The sequence below is a fragment of the Pygoscelis adeliae genome, unplaced genomic scaffold (assembly GCF_000699105.1).
Source record: "Pygoscelis adeliae isolate BGI_AS28 unplaced genomic scaffold, ASM69910v1 Scaffold4, whole genome shotgun sequence".
NCBI classification, from domain to species: Eukaryota; Metazoa; Chordata; class Aves; order Sphenisciformes; family Spheniscidae; genus Pygoscelis; species Pygoscelis adeliae.
In genome coordinates this window covers 15,852,915-15,865,997 of record NW_008824986.1, presented here as the reverse complement: position 1 = coordinate 15,865,997, position 13,083 = coordinate 15,852,915, and the positions used below count along the sequence as shown (strand labels likewise).

The 13,083-nt window shown below is 46.5% G+C and overlaps 1 protein-coding gene across 1 annotated transcript in view; it reads left to right on the top strand.

Annotated features, from left to right (window-relative positions):
* VWA2 (von Willebrand factor A domain containing 2) overlaps positions 1-11,934 on the top strand; it is a 24,040-nt gene extending 12,106 nt beyond the window's left edge. Inside the window, exons 6-13 of the mRNA XM_009326046.1 lie at positions 1,914-2,108; positions 2,489-2,619; positions 3,319-3,451; positions 5,204-5,259; positions 6,142-6,249; positions 7,079-7,660; positions 7,978-8,529; positions 11,753-11,934. Of these exons, the coding sequence (XP_009324321.1) occupies positions 1,914-2,108; positions 2,489-2,619; positions 3,319-3,451; positions 5,204-5,259; positions 6,142-6,249; positions 7,079-7,660; positions 7,978-8,529; positions 11,753-11,934 (1,939 nt within the window). The remainder of the gene's footprint in view (positions 1-1,913; positions 2,109-2,488; positions 2,620-3,318; positions 3,452-5,203; positions 5,260-6,141; positions 6,250-7,078; positions 7,661-7,977; positions 8,530-11,752) is intronic.
* The last annotated feature ends 1,149 nt before the right edge of the window (positions 11,935-13,083 follow it).

Here is a 13,083-nt window from a genome sequence, read left to right as displayed (position 1 = left end):
CTGACAGAGATGATCATTTTATATAAAATTTTGATGACATTTCGTGGTACATGGAGCCCAGTCTCGACTAGGCATCTCTAACAGTCATTTAAAGTTAAGTCTTGAAAGCAGAGGAGGACAGTCCCTGCCCCACAGAGCTCACTAGCAAGAAATAACAACTAGAATAAATGTGTAGCCCATGAAAACAACCACACCTTGTCCTTCCCCTCCTAAACTTCTGTATAAGTATAGCACTCCCCTTTTTCATTCCCTTCTGCTTTATTTTCAGCACCCTCTGCAATGAGGGACTCCTTCCCAGTTCACATCCAGTATGCCATAATCAAAGAGACCCTAGCGCTGTGCAGACACTGGCCATAATCTTATGGGCTTGCCATGAGCAGCTCTTCTCTTAGGTGCCAGAGGGGCCGCTCTTTTCCCTCCCTGGGCTTTGTGCTGATGTGCAGCATACCTCTCAAACAGACAGCTCCAGTATCTATGGGCTCAGCAGGGCAGTCGGGCTCTTAGGTTAAGGAGGCATCCAGCAGTCAGCAAATCTCATTCTTTAATAATCTCACAAGAAATGAGTCTCAGGATTTCTAGAGCATCTTTGACTGAAGCTGTTCTCTGGCAAGCTGTAGCTTATTTTCTACTAAAATTGCCTTCAAGTTTGTTTTTCCTTAGGAGTTATTGCAGAGATGCAAGGCTTGATGTCTGCCATTCCCTAACGCTTAGCAGCAGCCCATTTTACTTGCTGATTTATGTCACTACTGGAGTGTGCCCCCTTTGGCATCCAAGTCCTTGTGTGGGTTTAGTACTTTGCTACTGGGAGGATTGCTGAGTATTGAACTAATCACTTTCTACCTCAGAAACATTTACTTCTCCAGGGCAGAATTCAAGGGCTGTCAAAATATTGAGGTAGCTGGCTCCTGTCTCCAAAACAAGAAGTGTGGGGTACAACTTGTGTGAATGTCAGTGGCTGGTGCACTTTCCCTATCATACCAGCACTGCTGGCAAGCAACCTAACAGATGAGGGTATTGCTTTTAATCGAGTTTAGCATGGGTTTAGACAACTAGAGCATCAGGTGGCTTTTCTTAATGTTTACTTTCCTAGCATAAAAGGTACTGGTGAAGCCCTGAAAAAAGCATGCCTTGTGTTCGGTCCAAGTTTCCAGGGATACACTAAGAAGCTTTCAGCATTTGTATTTTCAGGAGCTTTACTACAGGATGGACAAATGACTTTTTGTAGAAAATCAAATTAACCTGCAGATCAACCAGTGAGAAAAAGGCAAGGACTGTCTGCACACTGCTGAACTGCAGACTCTCGGTTACAAGCTGGGACGTATAGCTCCCTGCCTTAGCTCTTGGTCCAAGAATGGCAGAAGGTCCCATGGAGGGAAAGGGATGACACAGGACAAGAATTTATAACATGTTTCTGCGTCACTTTGAGACACTGGTCTTCATTGATTTTGCCCGCTTGTACTGTGTTTCTGACTGGAATAGAAGAGGTTGTTGTAAAACAGCTTTTCCACACAGCTGTGGAAAACAGCTTTTCCACTCTTAAAGAAGTGACTGCAATTTTCAGATGGAAAAACAGAAGCAGTTGAGACATTTGTCGAAGCTGGAAATAAAACTCAAATATCCGAGAGCTCTGGTTTCTCCTCCGGTTGCAGGAACTCTCTGCTGTGTGTTAAAAGTCTTCTGGAGACTACTCTGGCTTGGAGAGGAGGAAGGTAAGGGTGGATAGATGGGACCTATGGGTAGGAAGATGACAAGAATGGCAGGATTAGACATCTCTGTGAGTGTGTTCTGTGGCAACAGGCAGAAATATGCTAAGTTCCCCACTACCAGAGAGTGGAAATTTGGAAATCAGGTGGTAAATTCAGTATCAGGAAAAGAGCTTTGATTTCTGTTTTTTTTATCTCCCTTCATTCTAGAGGTGGGAGCACAGAGACAGGTCGGGCTCTGAAGTACATTCTCCGCAAGGGATTCCCTGGTGGCAGAAACTCAAGTGTCCCTGAAGTCCTGATCATAATTTCGGATGGAAAGTCCCAGGGCAGCACCGCAATGCCTGCAGTGCAGGTGAAGGAGAGACACGTCACGGTTTTTGCAGTGGGAATCAAGTTTCCAAGGTAGGAAACTTTCCACAGAGTTGGAAATGGAGGCCCAGCTAGCCAAATGGCAAGTCCTAGCGAGTGAGGGATGGTCTTGTGCTATATATAAGTTTTGGAAAGAGAAAAGGGGAATTTGTGGGGTAACACAGGCATGGAGGAAACACTAATTTGGTGGCTGGTGTAGAAGGAGGACCAGAGTTGGAGAAGGAAGCTCTTCCACTGAGTAGAGCTACGCTACTGCCTGAGACTAAACACACCAGGATCCTGAAAACTGTTTGAAGGGTGTCATGGTTCTGCATCAGCTATTTGCTGCATCAGGGTTTGTTTTGATACTCAATTCTTTGGGGATGACTAGGAGTCTTGTTACACAAGTGCTTGAACCCCACCTTGCTCGGCAGGTGGGAGGAGCTGCATGTGCTGGCTAGTGAGCCCACCGAGCAGCACGTGCTCTTTGCTGGAGATGCTGACGATGCTGCCAACGGCCTGTACAGCACCCTCACCGGCTCTGTCTGCAGCGCCACTGCTCCAGGTAACCCCTGTCCTGGCTCCTCCTTCATGCCCATGCTTTGAGCTTGGACCATGTCACTGAGTGAGAAAGATGAGGCAGTGTCAGAAAGCCTATAGGGGAATTAGCAGGTGTTGCACTTCGAGGTAACCTGCTTCTGGTGCCCAAACTGGATGGCATGCTTGCCAGCTACCTCTCCAAATACTTGCAAGCTGCAGGATCCTAAATCTTTCTGTGTCTCTGTTCACCTCTGAAAGTGGGAATATTGGTCTTGCTCATGTCATGGGGGATAGAGGGATAAACACAGCTGTTTTAAATCTTCTAATGGACTTGGCTGTGTGTTAAGGGGAGGCCACCAGGGACTTGCAAGAAATAGAAAAGATAGAACTAGAGTGGTCCAGAGGTAGAAGAAAATCAAATACATGAATGATGAAGCATCACAGGGGCTGAAAAGTTGTCATTGAACCCTGAATTCGGAAGTGCGAGTTTTATAGCAAAGCAAAGGAGGCTGAATAGTGAGCACTCCAGAAAGTGGAGTAGGCTGGTGAGCTTGTTGACAGAAAATTTCTCTTCTGGGGTCTCGTGGCTCTTTGAAGCACAGCCTGGTCTGCTGTTGGCAGGTAGATGAGGAAGACTAACCCATTTCAAAATGGTGCTCCACTTCCATACAGACCTTGTCTTTTCAGGCAATTGATCCTAGTTTGCATTTGTTCTTTGCCACAGGCTGCAAAGTTGAATCCCACCCTTGTGAACGCAGGACCCTGGAGACTGTGAAAGAGCTGGCTGGAAACTATGTGTGTTGGAAAGGCTCAAAGCAGCCAAATGCAGTGCATGCATCGCTGTGCCCTTTCTACAGGTGAGTTGGACACCCACATCTCTAAAAGTGAGTGGGGCTAAGATAAGATGAGAGATACAGTAATGAGCCTTTTATCTGACCTTGACTCTTTACTGGGGTGAAGATCCCTCAGAAGACTGATGCAAACATGGTCTCTAGACCTAGGAAGAGGATTTCCCTGCTCTGACCATTGGCTGATCTGAGAAGCCAAGGGTAAGAGGAGGAGCTGAGACAAAGAAGCAGAAGATGGTTAGCCCAAGAGCAACATAAATATTATAAATGGAATTGTGATTAGTTTCCTACCTGTTGAACTGAGATGCTTTGAAATTTACATCTCTGTGCCGACTCTGCGCTGCAGAGGGTTTCTAGGTCTGGCTCCCTGTGTTGGCACTAGTTCTGTTTTCATCCACTCAGGCTTTCTTCCTTTCAGAGAAGCCCCTTTTCCTTTGCTTGGCTGCCCTGGGGGGCTTGGGAAGGACTTTCCTATGGAGAGGCTTCAGTCACTGGCAGAAAATACCCCCCAGTCATAGTGCCACGGTGCCAAAACCGGGAGGCACACAAAGAGCTGCATTGTCAGGCCAATGGCAGTGAGCTGCATGAGGGAAATGTTCCCTTGCCCAGGGAGAGGAGACTGGAGCTGAAAACCAATAAAGCATGTCAGGTCCTTCAAATAATATTGTCATTGCAGTGAATACAGCGGGAGAAATGCTTTAAAAATGAGCTGTGAAGGGAAAGGCAGCTTCGTGCTCTCTTTGCTGATAAAAAGAGCTGAGTGAAAGTGGTGCTGTACAGAAATTGGTAGGGGGGATTGTTTTTCCTTTGAAGAGGTGCTTCATGTGTTTGTTTTAATACCAGGCTGTCAGATTAATGTTTGAAAATCACCCCAGATCTGGGCTGTGCATTGATGGCCTGCTACATAGATATACTGGGTGATGATTGTATGGATAATTTCAGACATGTCCTGATGGCTGTGAGCATTTCCAGATAGTTGCGCCTCAGAGCCAATGTGGGAAAGCAGAGCAGCTTGTGGCTTGCTTACGGCATCCCAAAAGTGATGGTTTGGGCCACAATAGCTGCGAGTTTGAGCAGCCCTAATGCAGAGCACTGGAAGATTAGTGGCATGATGAAGCTGCAGGTATTAGAGAAATAGAAAACTGATTAACAGGGATGAAAGTTTAAAGCAGAAATCATCTAATTGTCAGGAACCAACGTTAGCTGCCTTCTTACATGTGGCAAATATACACTCCTGCTCTATGGTGGGGGGGGGTTCATATCACCTTAGGGCAGGGAAATGATGAAGGTAGTTGAAAAATCCCACTGGGAGGCACAGCTGAGGACTGAGGATTTCTTCCCACTCTAAACCTTGCTTGTCCACTAGTTGTTACAGCTGGATAAGTTAGATAGTGGAATTAATATTGAATAAGAAATTCTCACTGCTGTAAAATTTTGTTTTCATTCCAATTTAGAGCAAAAAGTTTAACATCATCTCTGTAGCAACTAAAAAAAATAATTATCTGGAGTTTTAAAAATACATCCATAGTCTTTAAATGTAAAACGTTAAAGTAGAATTAAAAAACAGAAGAGTAGATTTGATGAAATGATGTTTTTTCTTTTGCCATCCCACTCAGAATGGACATTTTCTTTTGAAATACTTGTTTTGAAAAATTGTGTTTTCAAAGGAAAATTTGTTCCATTTAAAACACAGTAAGGTCGACCTTGAAGACACCTTGTTAATCTTTAAATTCATGATAGGTTTTATTCTTCCTGTTTCAGATGGAAGAGAGTCTTGATAAAATACCCATCCAGATGCTTCCGAACTGTATGTCCAGGTAGGACTTAGCCTTTTTAAAAATTGTATTTACAAAGCAGGAAAGTTAATAACTAAGGAATAAAAAGATCGGTTTTTACTCTCACTTCTAAAAATTTTGTTATGAGTGAGAGATTGTGATCCTTAGCAAGAAGTGGATATTATGTCCCATTTTTTTGTCTCATGGGTATCTATGACCAAAGTTCTTTTGGATTAAAATATCTCCCCATCATTTCTCCTTCTGCTTGAGGAGCCAGTTAATCCTCATCTGCTCGTGTTCCTGGGGCAGAGGTTTGCACTGCTTCCCAATGCCTGTGGGGACTCACTGCTCTCCAGCTAGGGGAGTATGCAGTGAGATGCCTCCACTCATTCACTTGGTACCATGAACATCATCAGTTTAGCAGTGAACCTGACACTTGCTGATTGCCAGCCTGTTTTTGTGACTGTGGAAATAGCTATGGTCCTTGAGTTCTGCCCTTAACCCCATCATTTTGCTGGTTCACATGACAGTGGCTTTATTTTCTTTGTCAGTACAACGTTGTCCAAGCAGCAGGCCAGACTCTGATCCCTTCATTGCTGGTGTAAATCTGGAATGGCTGTATGAACTTCAGCAATTCTGTATTTACACAAACGTAACTTCATTGGCATTATTCCAAAGCAAATGAAGTGAGGTCACAGCGTGGTTTGCTCTCTTCACTGCTGCCTGTTGGAGAGCCATCCCAAACTGAAATTGCCATGGAGGTGAGTGAGGGTGCACGTGGCCCTGCATGAGTTCAAACTCTGCAGCAAGACAGACAAAGGTTTGGCCCCTTTTCCGCTAATGGCAATGCTCACACTGGCACAGGATGGGAAGGGGCAGGCTCCCTGCTAACTCCCTGTCTTTCCCTTCCCTGGCCCCGTTTAGACCCTTGTGACTCCCAGCCATGCCAGAACGGGGGCACGTGTGTCCCAGTGGGACTGGACAAATACCACTGCCTCTGCCCGGTGGGGTATGGAGGAGACATCCACTGTGGTAGGTGTGAACCTGCGCTCTCCCTCCTTCCTTCTCAGCTGTGTCCTGCCTTTGTGGTGCCTGTGCATGGCCACAGGGACAACTGGGGTTGGGCTGCAGCCTTTGGGCTTTTCTCTTTTGGGAGACAGGCTGTTTTCTCTCGTGCTGGTTATGACTGTGTCAGGCCCAGTGACTGGGTCTTGCTGCTCAGAAACCTTGTGGATATGGAGAGCACCAATACTGACAGTCTCACCCTGGCGTGGCTGCCTTTGTTTCTAAACGTAGGTGCCACGTGAGCAGAACAACAGAGAAACTGGGAGAGACACAACAGGGTATGTCTGTTGGTCCCCTCCCTGCACACGTGGGCCCTGATTTTGTGGATTCAGTGTAAGAAACCCAAGAAGGTCCTGATCTTCAGAAAATGCTTTGTACTTACTTCCCCCAGAATCAAGACTCCCACTTCAAAGTGTCTCAGGGTGTTACAGATGAGGGTCTGGTACTTGAACTTTCTCCTTTCTCGACGTACTGAAACTTGGAGTGTTTTCCCCAGAGTACTAAGAGAGTGGAGTTGTCATTTCTAATTTGAAGTTTGCCATCCAAATGTCCAGTAATGCCCCCAGACTCCCATAAATATTTCCTGTCTCTAAAGGCTTATGTGGCATCCAACCAAAATAAAGTGCACTCCTGGCACAGTTGTCCTCCAGCTCATGCCATGTATGGCAAACCATGTAGGTTACTGGATGCAATGTCCCTTCTCCACACCAAAGGGCTTCCAGCAGGCCCCAGCTGAGGTGCCCGGCATGCTTGTCTTTTTGCCCTCCATATGACAAATTGCTGTCTCCCTTTCCAGGACCAAAGCTGAGCCTCGAGTGCAGCGTGGATCTCCTTTTCATGATGGACAGCTCAGCGGGGGTCACGCTGGAAGGGTTCCTGCGCTACAAAGCATTCCTCAAGAGATTCCTCCAAGCAGTGATGGGCCAGGACTCGCCAATGAATGTGGGGGTGGCCCAGTACAATAACGATGTCAGGATACCCATTGAGGTGGGCCAACACAAGGATGCATTCAGTCTTATGAAGAGCATTGATTCTTTGAATTTCAGTGGAGGAGGAACCCTGACAGGCAGAGCCCTGCAGTACATTGCACAGCAGGGTTTTAGGAGCACCCCAGTCTTTGCAGATGTACAGGATGACCTCCCACGCGTGGTTGTCTTGCTCACTGACTCCAAGTCTCAGGATCCAGTGGCAGAAGCTGCTAAGTATGCAAGGGACCAAGGCCTCTTCTTGATTGGTGTAGGCAGCAGCTTCGTGAGAGCAGAGCTGACCAAGGTGACTGGCAATCCAAAGCAGACAATTATCTACTCAGACCCCCAGGACCTGTTCAACAAGATCCCAGAGCTGCAGAAAAGAATCTGCAGTGTGGACAATCCTGAAGGTAAGACTGTGATACGGGCATTGCAGGATGAGTTTGTCAAACCATGAGGAGGTCTTCTGAACTCCATCGGGGAGGAGGGAAGGACAGAAGGATAAATGTTCTTGTTTTTGTCAGCCGCAGATCCAGGGACTAACCTTCCATCACTGCTTTTTATGATGGATCTCTATCTATTGGTGTGAAAGGGTCATAGATCACTCTTCACAGTCAGTGATCAGCAGTGATGAATTTTGCCCACTGTTTCCCCCCCTGCTTTTTTTTGGTCAGAAAGGAGTACATACATACTCTGAAAAATACCGGTTTTGCACTCTTTTATCCAGGCTGCCAGGCACAGTCTCTCGATTTGGCGTTTGCGGTGGATGCCTCGGCTGGAGTTGGCCTGGAGAATTTTCTGCAGCTGAGGGACTTTGTCAGGAGCAGCTTTTTGCACTTCAGCATCAACCGGGATGTCACCCAAATTGCCCTTGTTGTCTATGGCAGCAGAGCTCACACTGTGTTCGCTTTGGACACCCACACGAGCAATTCAGCTCTCCTCCAAGCCATCGACCAGGTGCCTTTCCTCGGGGACTCAGCCTCTGCTGGCAGTGCCTTGCTGCATATTTATGGTGATGTGATGACAGTGCAGAAAGGAGCAAGACCTGGCGTCAACAAGGCAGTGGTGGTGCTCACAAACGGAGGCGGCGTGGAGGATGCAGCTGCCCCAGCTCAGCAGCTGAGGGACAATGGCATCTTGGTGTTTGTGGTTGTCATTGGGGATGCACAGAGGGACACGCTGCTGAGGGTTACTGGGTCTCCGAACTACCTGGTCCACATCTCCTCCTATGAAGACCTGCAGCATTACCAAGACCTTATCATCGAAAGAATCTGTGAAGGTGAGAACATCCCATCCTCACTTTTTATGCTGGTGCCGCCAGCTGGTGGTAAACTGTAAAACAGGCATAGTGGGGACTTTCTTCTGTAGCCGTTGTTATCATATGTTTTCTGATGCTTTACAGAGTGGGCTTAATATTATCTTTTGCATTGTACAGATGGGGAAACTATGGCATAGATATGTGGCGATTGTCCAAAGCATTCCTATAGGAATAGGAACCACCTTTCTTAAGATTCAGTCCAGTGGGTGAGACTGGTCTTAGTGTGACTGGCTCTTTCCAGCCTTGCCAGGTCTAGGTTCTGCCTTCCCTGAAAGAAAAAGAAGTTTGCTCATTTTCTGATGTTGCTTTAAACCTGTAGAATTTGCTGTGCATTACTGTACCCCCTGCAGTGTTGTAGGGGGGCTTAAGGGGACATGTTTCTGCAGCCAACAGTGTTGGTCCCTGAGTGAGGTCTCTGCTGTCTTGTTCAACAGGTTTGTGCCCAGGTGTTTGTGAAGTGGCGGGTCTGAAACCTCATCACTTCTGTTCCTCCTTAGCATCCCGCTACTGAAGTTACCGTGCCGGCTCTCAAGATTTTGTTTGGGTTGCACAGGATTTAATCCTAAATTCAGAATCTGTCCATTTTGAAGCCTGCAAACTGTTAAATTGAGGCCTTCAGACAACTTGTGATTAATTTTATTTGCAGGACCAAATCCTTATCTCCAAAGCGTTCAAGAGGGAAGAATTTTCAAATATTCATGTAAAAGCTCATGTTTGTGCAAAAAAAAAAGTGCACTTTCTTCAAAACTTCAAGTCCTGAGGGCCAGTCCCCAGCTGGGAAAAAATTGACTCAGATACCAAGTTTGAAACACTTGTGTGCTGAGTGTGAGTGCCTATATTTGATGGAAATCAGCTTTTCAGAAAGGATAGCAGCCCTGGTTTGCAGACATTAGTGGTGGCAAAAGTACTTCTAGTTAAAATGCCATGCCTTGTTTCTCATTCAAAATAGTCAGAGTTTAACATCTAGCTATTTGCTTTTGTATGTTTTAACCCGTTTGTAAGATCAAAAGAAGCAGCATATTGAGCTACCGCACAATCAAAGGTCCTTTTCATCTCTGGGCGTGCCTGTTGCTCCCTCAGGGTTAGAAAGAACTACAGTGTCATCTCTTTGGGGTGAGGAGCCAGTCTCCTGGCAGGCTCTGCACATGGTTTCTACCTGGAGCTTTTCAATGTGCTCATATCGCAGCGGTATTTTCAGCTGTGTTGTTACAAAAACAATCTACTGTACCATGAAATTAACTACAACGCCACGGATGAAGGGGAAGAGACGGCAAGGTTCAGTGAGTCAGGGTATTAACATATCATTTCCTGAGACTGAATTGCTGCTTTCATTTCATGTGCAGGTAATCACTGTTTGTACTAGATAGGCTGGGACCAAGGGCGATGTAAAGATAAGCCCTTCATTCAGTCTTGTACTCCAAGTCCAAGACTCAATAACAGAATCATTGTCTGTGAAAGGACTTTAAAAAATTTATGACTCATGATAAAAGTATGTGAAAAAGAGATTCTGCCTCTGGACACCTGAAATATCGTAGTTATTCTGAGCCTGAGCTGAAAAGAGACCAGAAAAAAATGATCCAGGCTTTAGGAGAAAAGATCCCAAGCATTAAATATATATGAATCTGATTAATGGAAATACAGACTCTTGGGCTTATCAAAGGGTATAATCCCTGAAGTGCAAGAAGCTTATTTAAGATGATACTGTGTTAACAGTAGGCTTGAGTTCAGAGAAATGGTGCCTGGGTGGAATAGCATGATTCCCCCAAACAGGGACCACGAGGTTATGCTGTGGGGCAGCCGTGGAGGGAAGTGGTGGATGCATGGCATGTGGAGCAGAGCACGATGGAAAAGCTCTCTGGGGAGCAGCCAGCACCTGGAAGATGAGTAGTGGGTCCAAGAGGTCCCTCCAGCTTCCGTTGCCAGTGGCTCTACCACCCTACGATGAAAGTGAAAGCGCCTGTATCCCCTAGGGATACACTGTCAGGCAGGACCCCATCTGGATGTCTCATGACAATAAAAATGTTGTTGAACCAAACTTGGCTTCATACAAAATCAACAGAAACTGTCAATTGAGATGTCTCAGATCTAGGATTTGACTGTCAAAAAAGTGAATTTCAAAGATAATTTTGCTTACCTTAGGTGTAGGTTGAGAGTTGATGTGCAAACTCGGATGTGTGAGAATGAGTACAACATGCGGTAAGCTGTAGTAACTGTCCTGATGGATAGCAATAGAATTTATATTCTTTCCTTCTCCCCCTTTTCCTACTCTGTGTGCTTTTTCTACCATGGAGCAAAAGGCAAGGCTAGGAGGTCCAGACTCTACATCACGTAGTTGTTCAGCAGAGGAATTTCACACCCTTACCAATGCTGTGGTGGAGTTGCCAGCAGACTGGAAGCAAATTCCTCTGGGATGCTGCTACTTAACCTAACATATTCACAGCAAGGCAGCATGAAACACTGCCAGCCCTGCTGACAGCTGGGCTCTGCTGTGTTAAGAGGGTTGGGATAGCTGTCACATACTTCACAAGAACAGGACTAATAACAACTTGGGCCATGGTTGCAGGCTTTTCTCTCAAACCTCCTAGAAAAAAGCCCGTAAGTTTTTCTTGTGTTGTTTTCTATTCGTGCCATCCCTGCTTCTCAGCTGACTTCTAGTCCTTGCTCCTCTCTGATGTAAACTCAGGTCCCCTCCAGGGCGAATGGGGTTTGAACTTCAGTGGTGTTTGGGGTTGTAAACACCTTGGAGCAGGGCATATGTCTTGCTCTGCATTGGCAGTGTCTGGATCTGGGGGGTTTTAGACGTGCTGCTCATGTGTTCTGTGCACAGCTCTGAAGATGCTCCATTTCGCTTTTCTTTGACATTCAGCCTAATGTGACGTCACTCCCTTAAGCTTTATTAGGAATATTAGCCTCTAGATCAGAACATTTAGTAAAGCCATTCTTCTTCCTTTTCTCTAGGTTAAACGCAGAGGAGCTTGTCCTCTGTGTCAAGACAGGGTTGTGAGCTTGCACCTTCTGCCATGTTAATGTGGTTTTCCCATCCCAATAGCCCTAGATGACATTTTCTAATGTCTGGGATATATAGTTGCTGTTATTTTTGCAGCGTTCCTGATGGACGTGGGTCCTAGCTATTAACACTCTGTAGACATGCCTGAGCCTTCTGTTTTGTTTGTGTTTGTTGCAGAAGCAAAAAGCCCCGTGAACCTGTGCAAACCCAACCCGTGCATGAACCGGGGCGTATGCATCCTTGGGCCTGGGAGCTACCGGTGCGAATGCCACGGCTGGGAAGGACCCCACTGTGAGAGCAGTAAGGATCAGCAGATGGCAACTGCAGCAGATGTCATCCGTTCTGCCCCGCACTTCTGAACGGATCCCACATCTCCACCTCTCCCTTGAGCAGAGATGTGGCTGTAACTCTTGGACAGCTGCTTGGTGGCCAGGTCTTGGTGCTGATGTGGCCTCTGTCACATGGAAAGTGGAGAGGTTTGGGCTGCTGAGGGGAACAAAGGCTTCTGTCAAGAAGCTGTGCCCTGTTTTATACATTCACTAAGCAAGTTGACTGTGAGAGGACCCCAAGAAGGTCTAATAATTTTGGTAATCTTCTTCCACTCTGTTTTGTTCCTCTTTTCCCTCTGCCCTGCTAGAAGAAACAAACCCTCCTTGACTCCCGGGGTGGAAAGCTCTGGCTCCCTTTTAATGGGAGGGAGCTGTCTCTGTTGGACTGTGACTCTGTATTGCTTTCAGTGCTTTCCACGGTGCAAAAGCCTGCCCATTGCCTTCCTCCTCTTCAGCAGGGGAGCAATGGCCAGGAGGTGGTGAGCCTTCGGCTCCCTAGAGGTGGTCCTGTGCCCATAGTGAGAAGTTCTCAATTAAGTGCTTTTTTCCCCCCGTAGTATTGTGCTCTTTACCTGAGCCCAGGAGTTCTGACTTCCACCCCATGGCCTCTAATGTCTGTCAGCTAAGGCCAGGTGGGTGCTTGTTGGGTTGTAATGGACTGAGCATGAACATATTCTTTGGTCCTAAAGCCCTTATCCCACGTCTGTGTTTCTGTTCTGCAATAGGAGTTCGTCGGGGTGATTCTCTGAGATCCCTGGTACTTCCTCAGCACTCCCATGTGCAGCAGAGTTCACGTGGTTTGCAGCACTTCTCCAGAGCTCCCTGGCACACCAAAAGGCACGTGGATCAGAGACACTGACACAGATGTGCTGAGTGCTCCAGTTCTCTGACTGGGAGCCCTTGTTGCCACTCGCAGGCACGATCCAGCAGGCCACCCCTGTCCTTGGCAGTGATTGAGTTGCTCCAGCACAGGGACTGTGCTGAGGCCATTCCCAGTTCCTGCATTGCACAAACTGGGCTTCCCAGTGCTGTCTTTTTTAGTTGAAGTAAATATTTGTGTTTAAGTATTTATTATTGGCATTTTGCATTTCCTCATTCAGATTCTAGTGCTGTGTGATTTTTTGTTTTTTTTAACAGACTTCTTGAGAGATCTTTGAGGTAGTCTGAAAATATGTACAA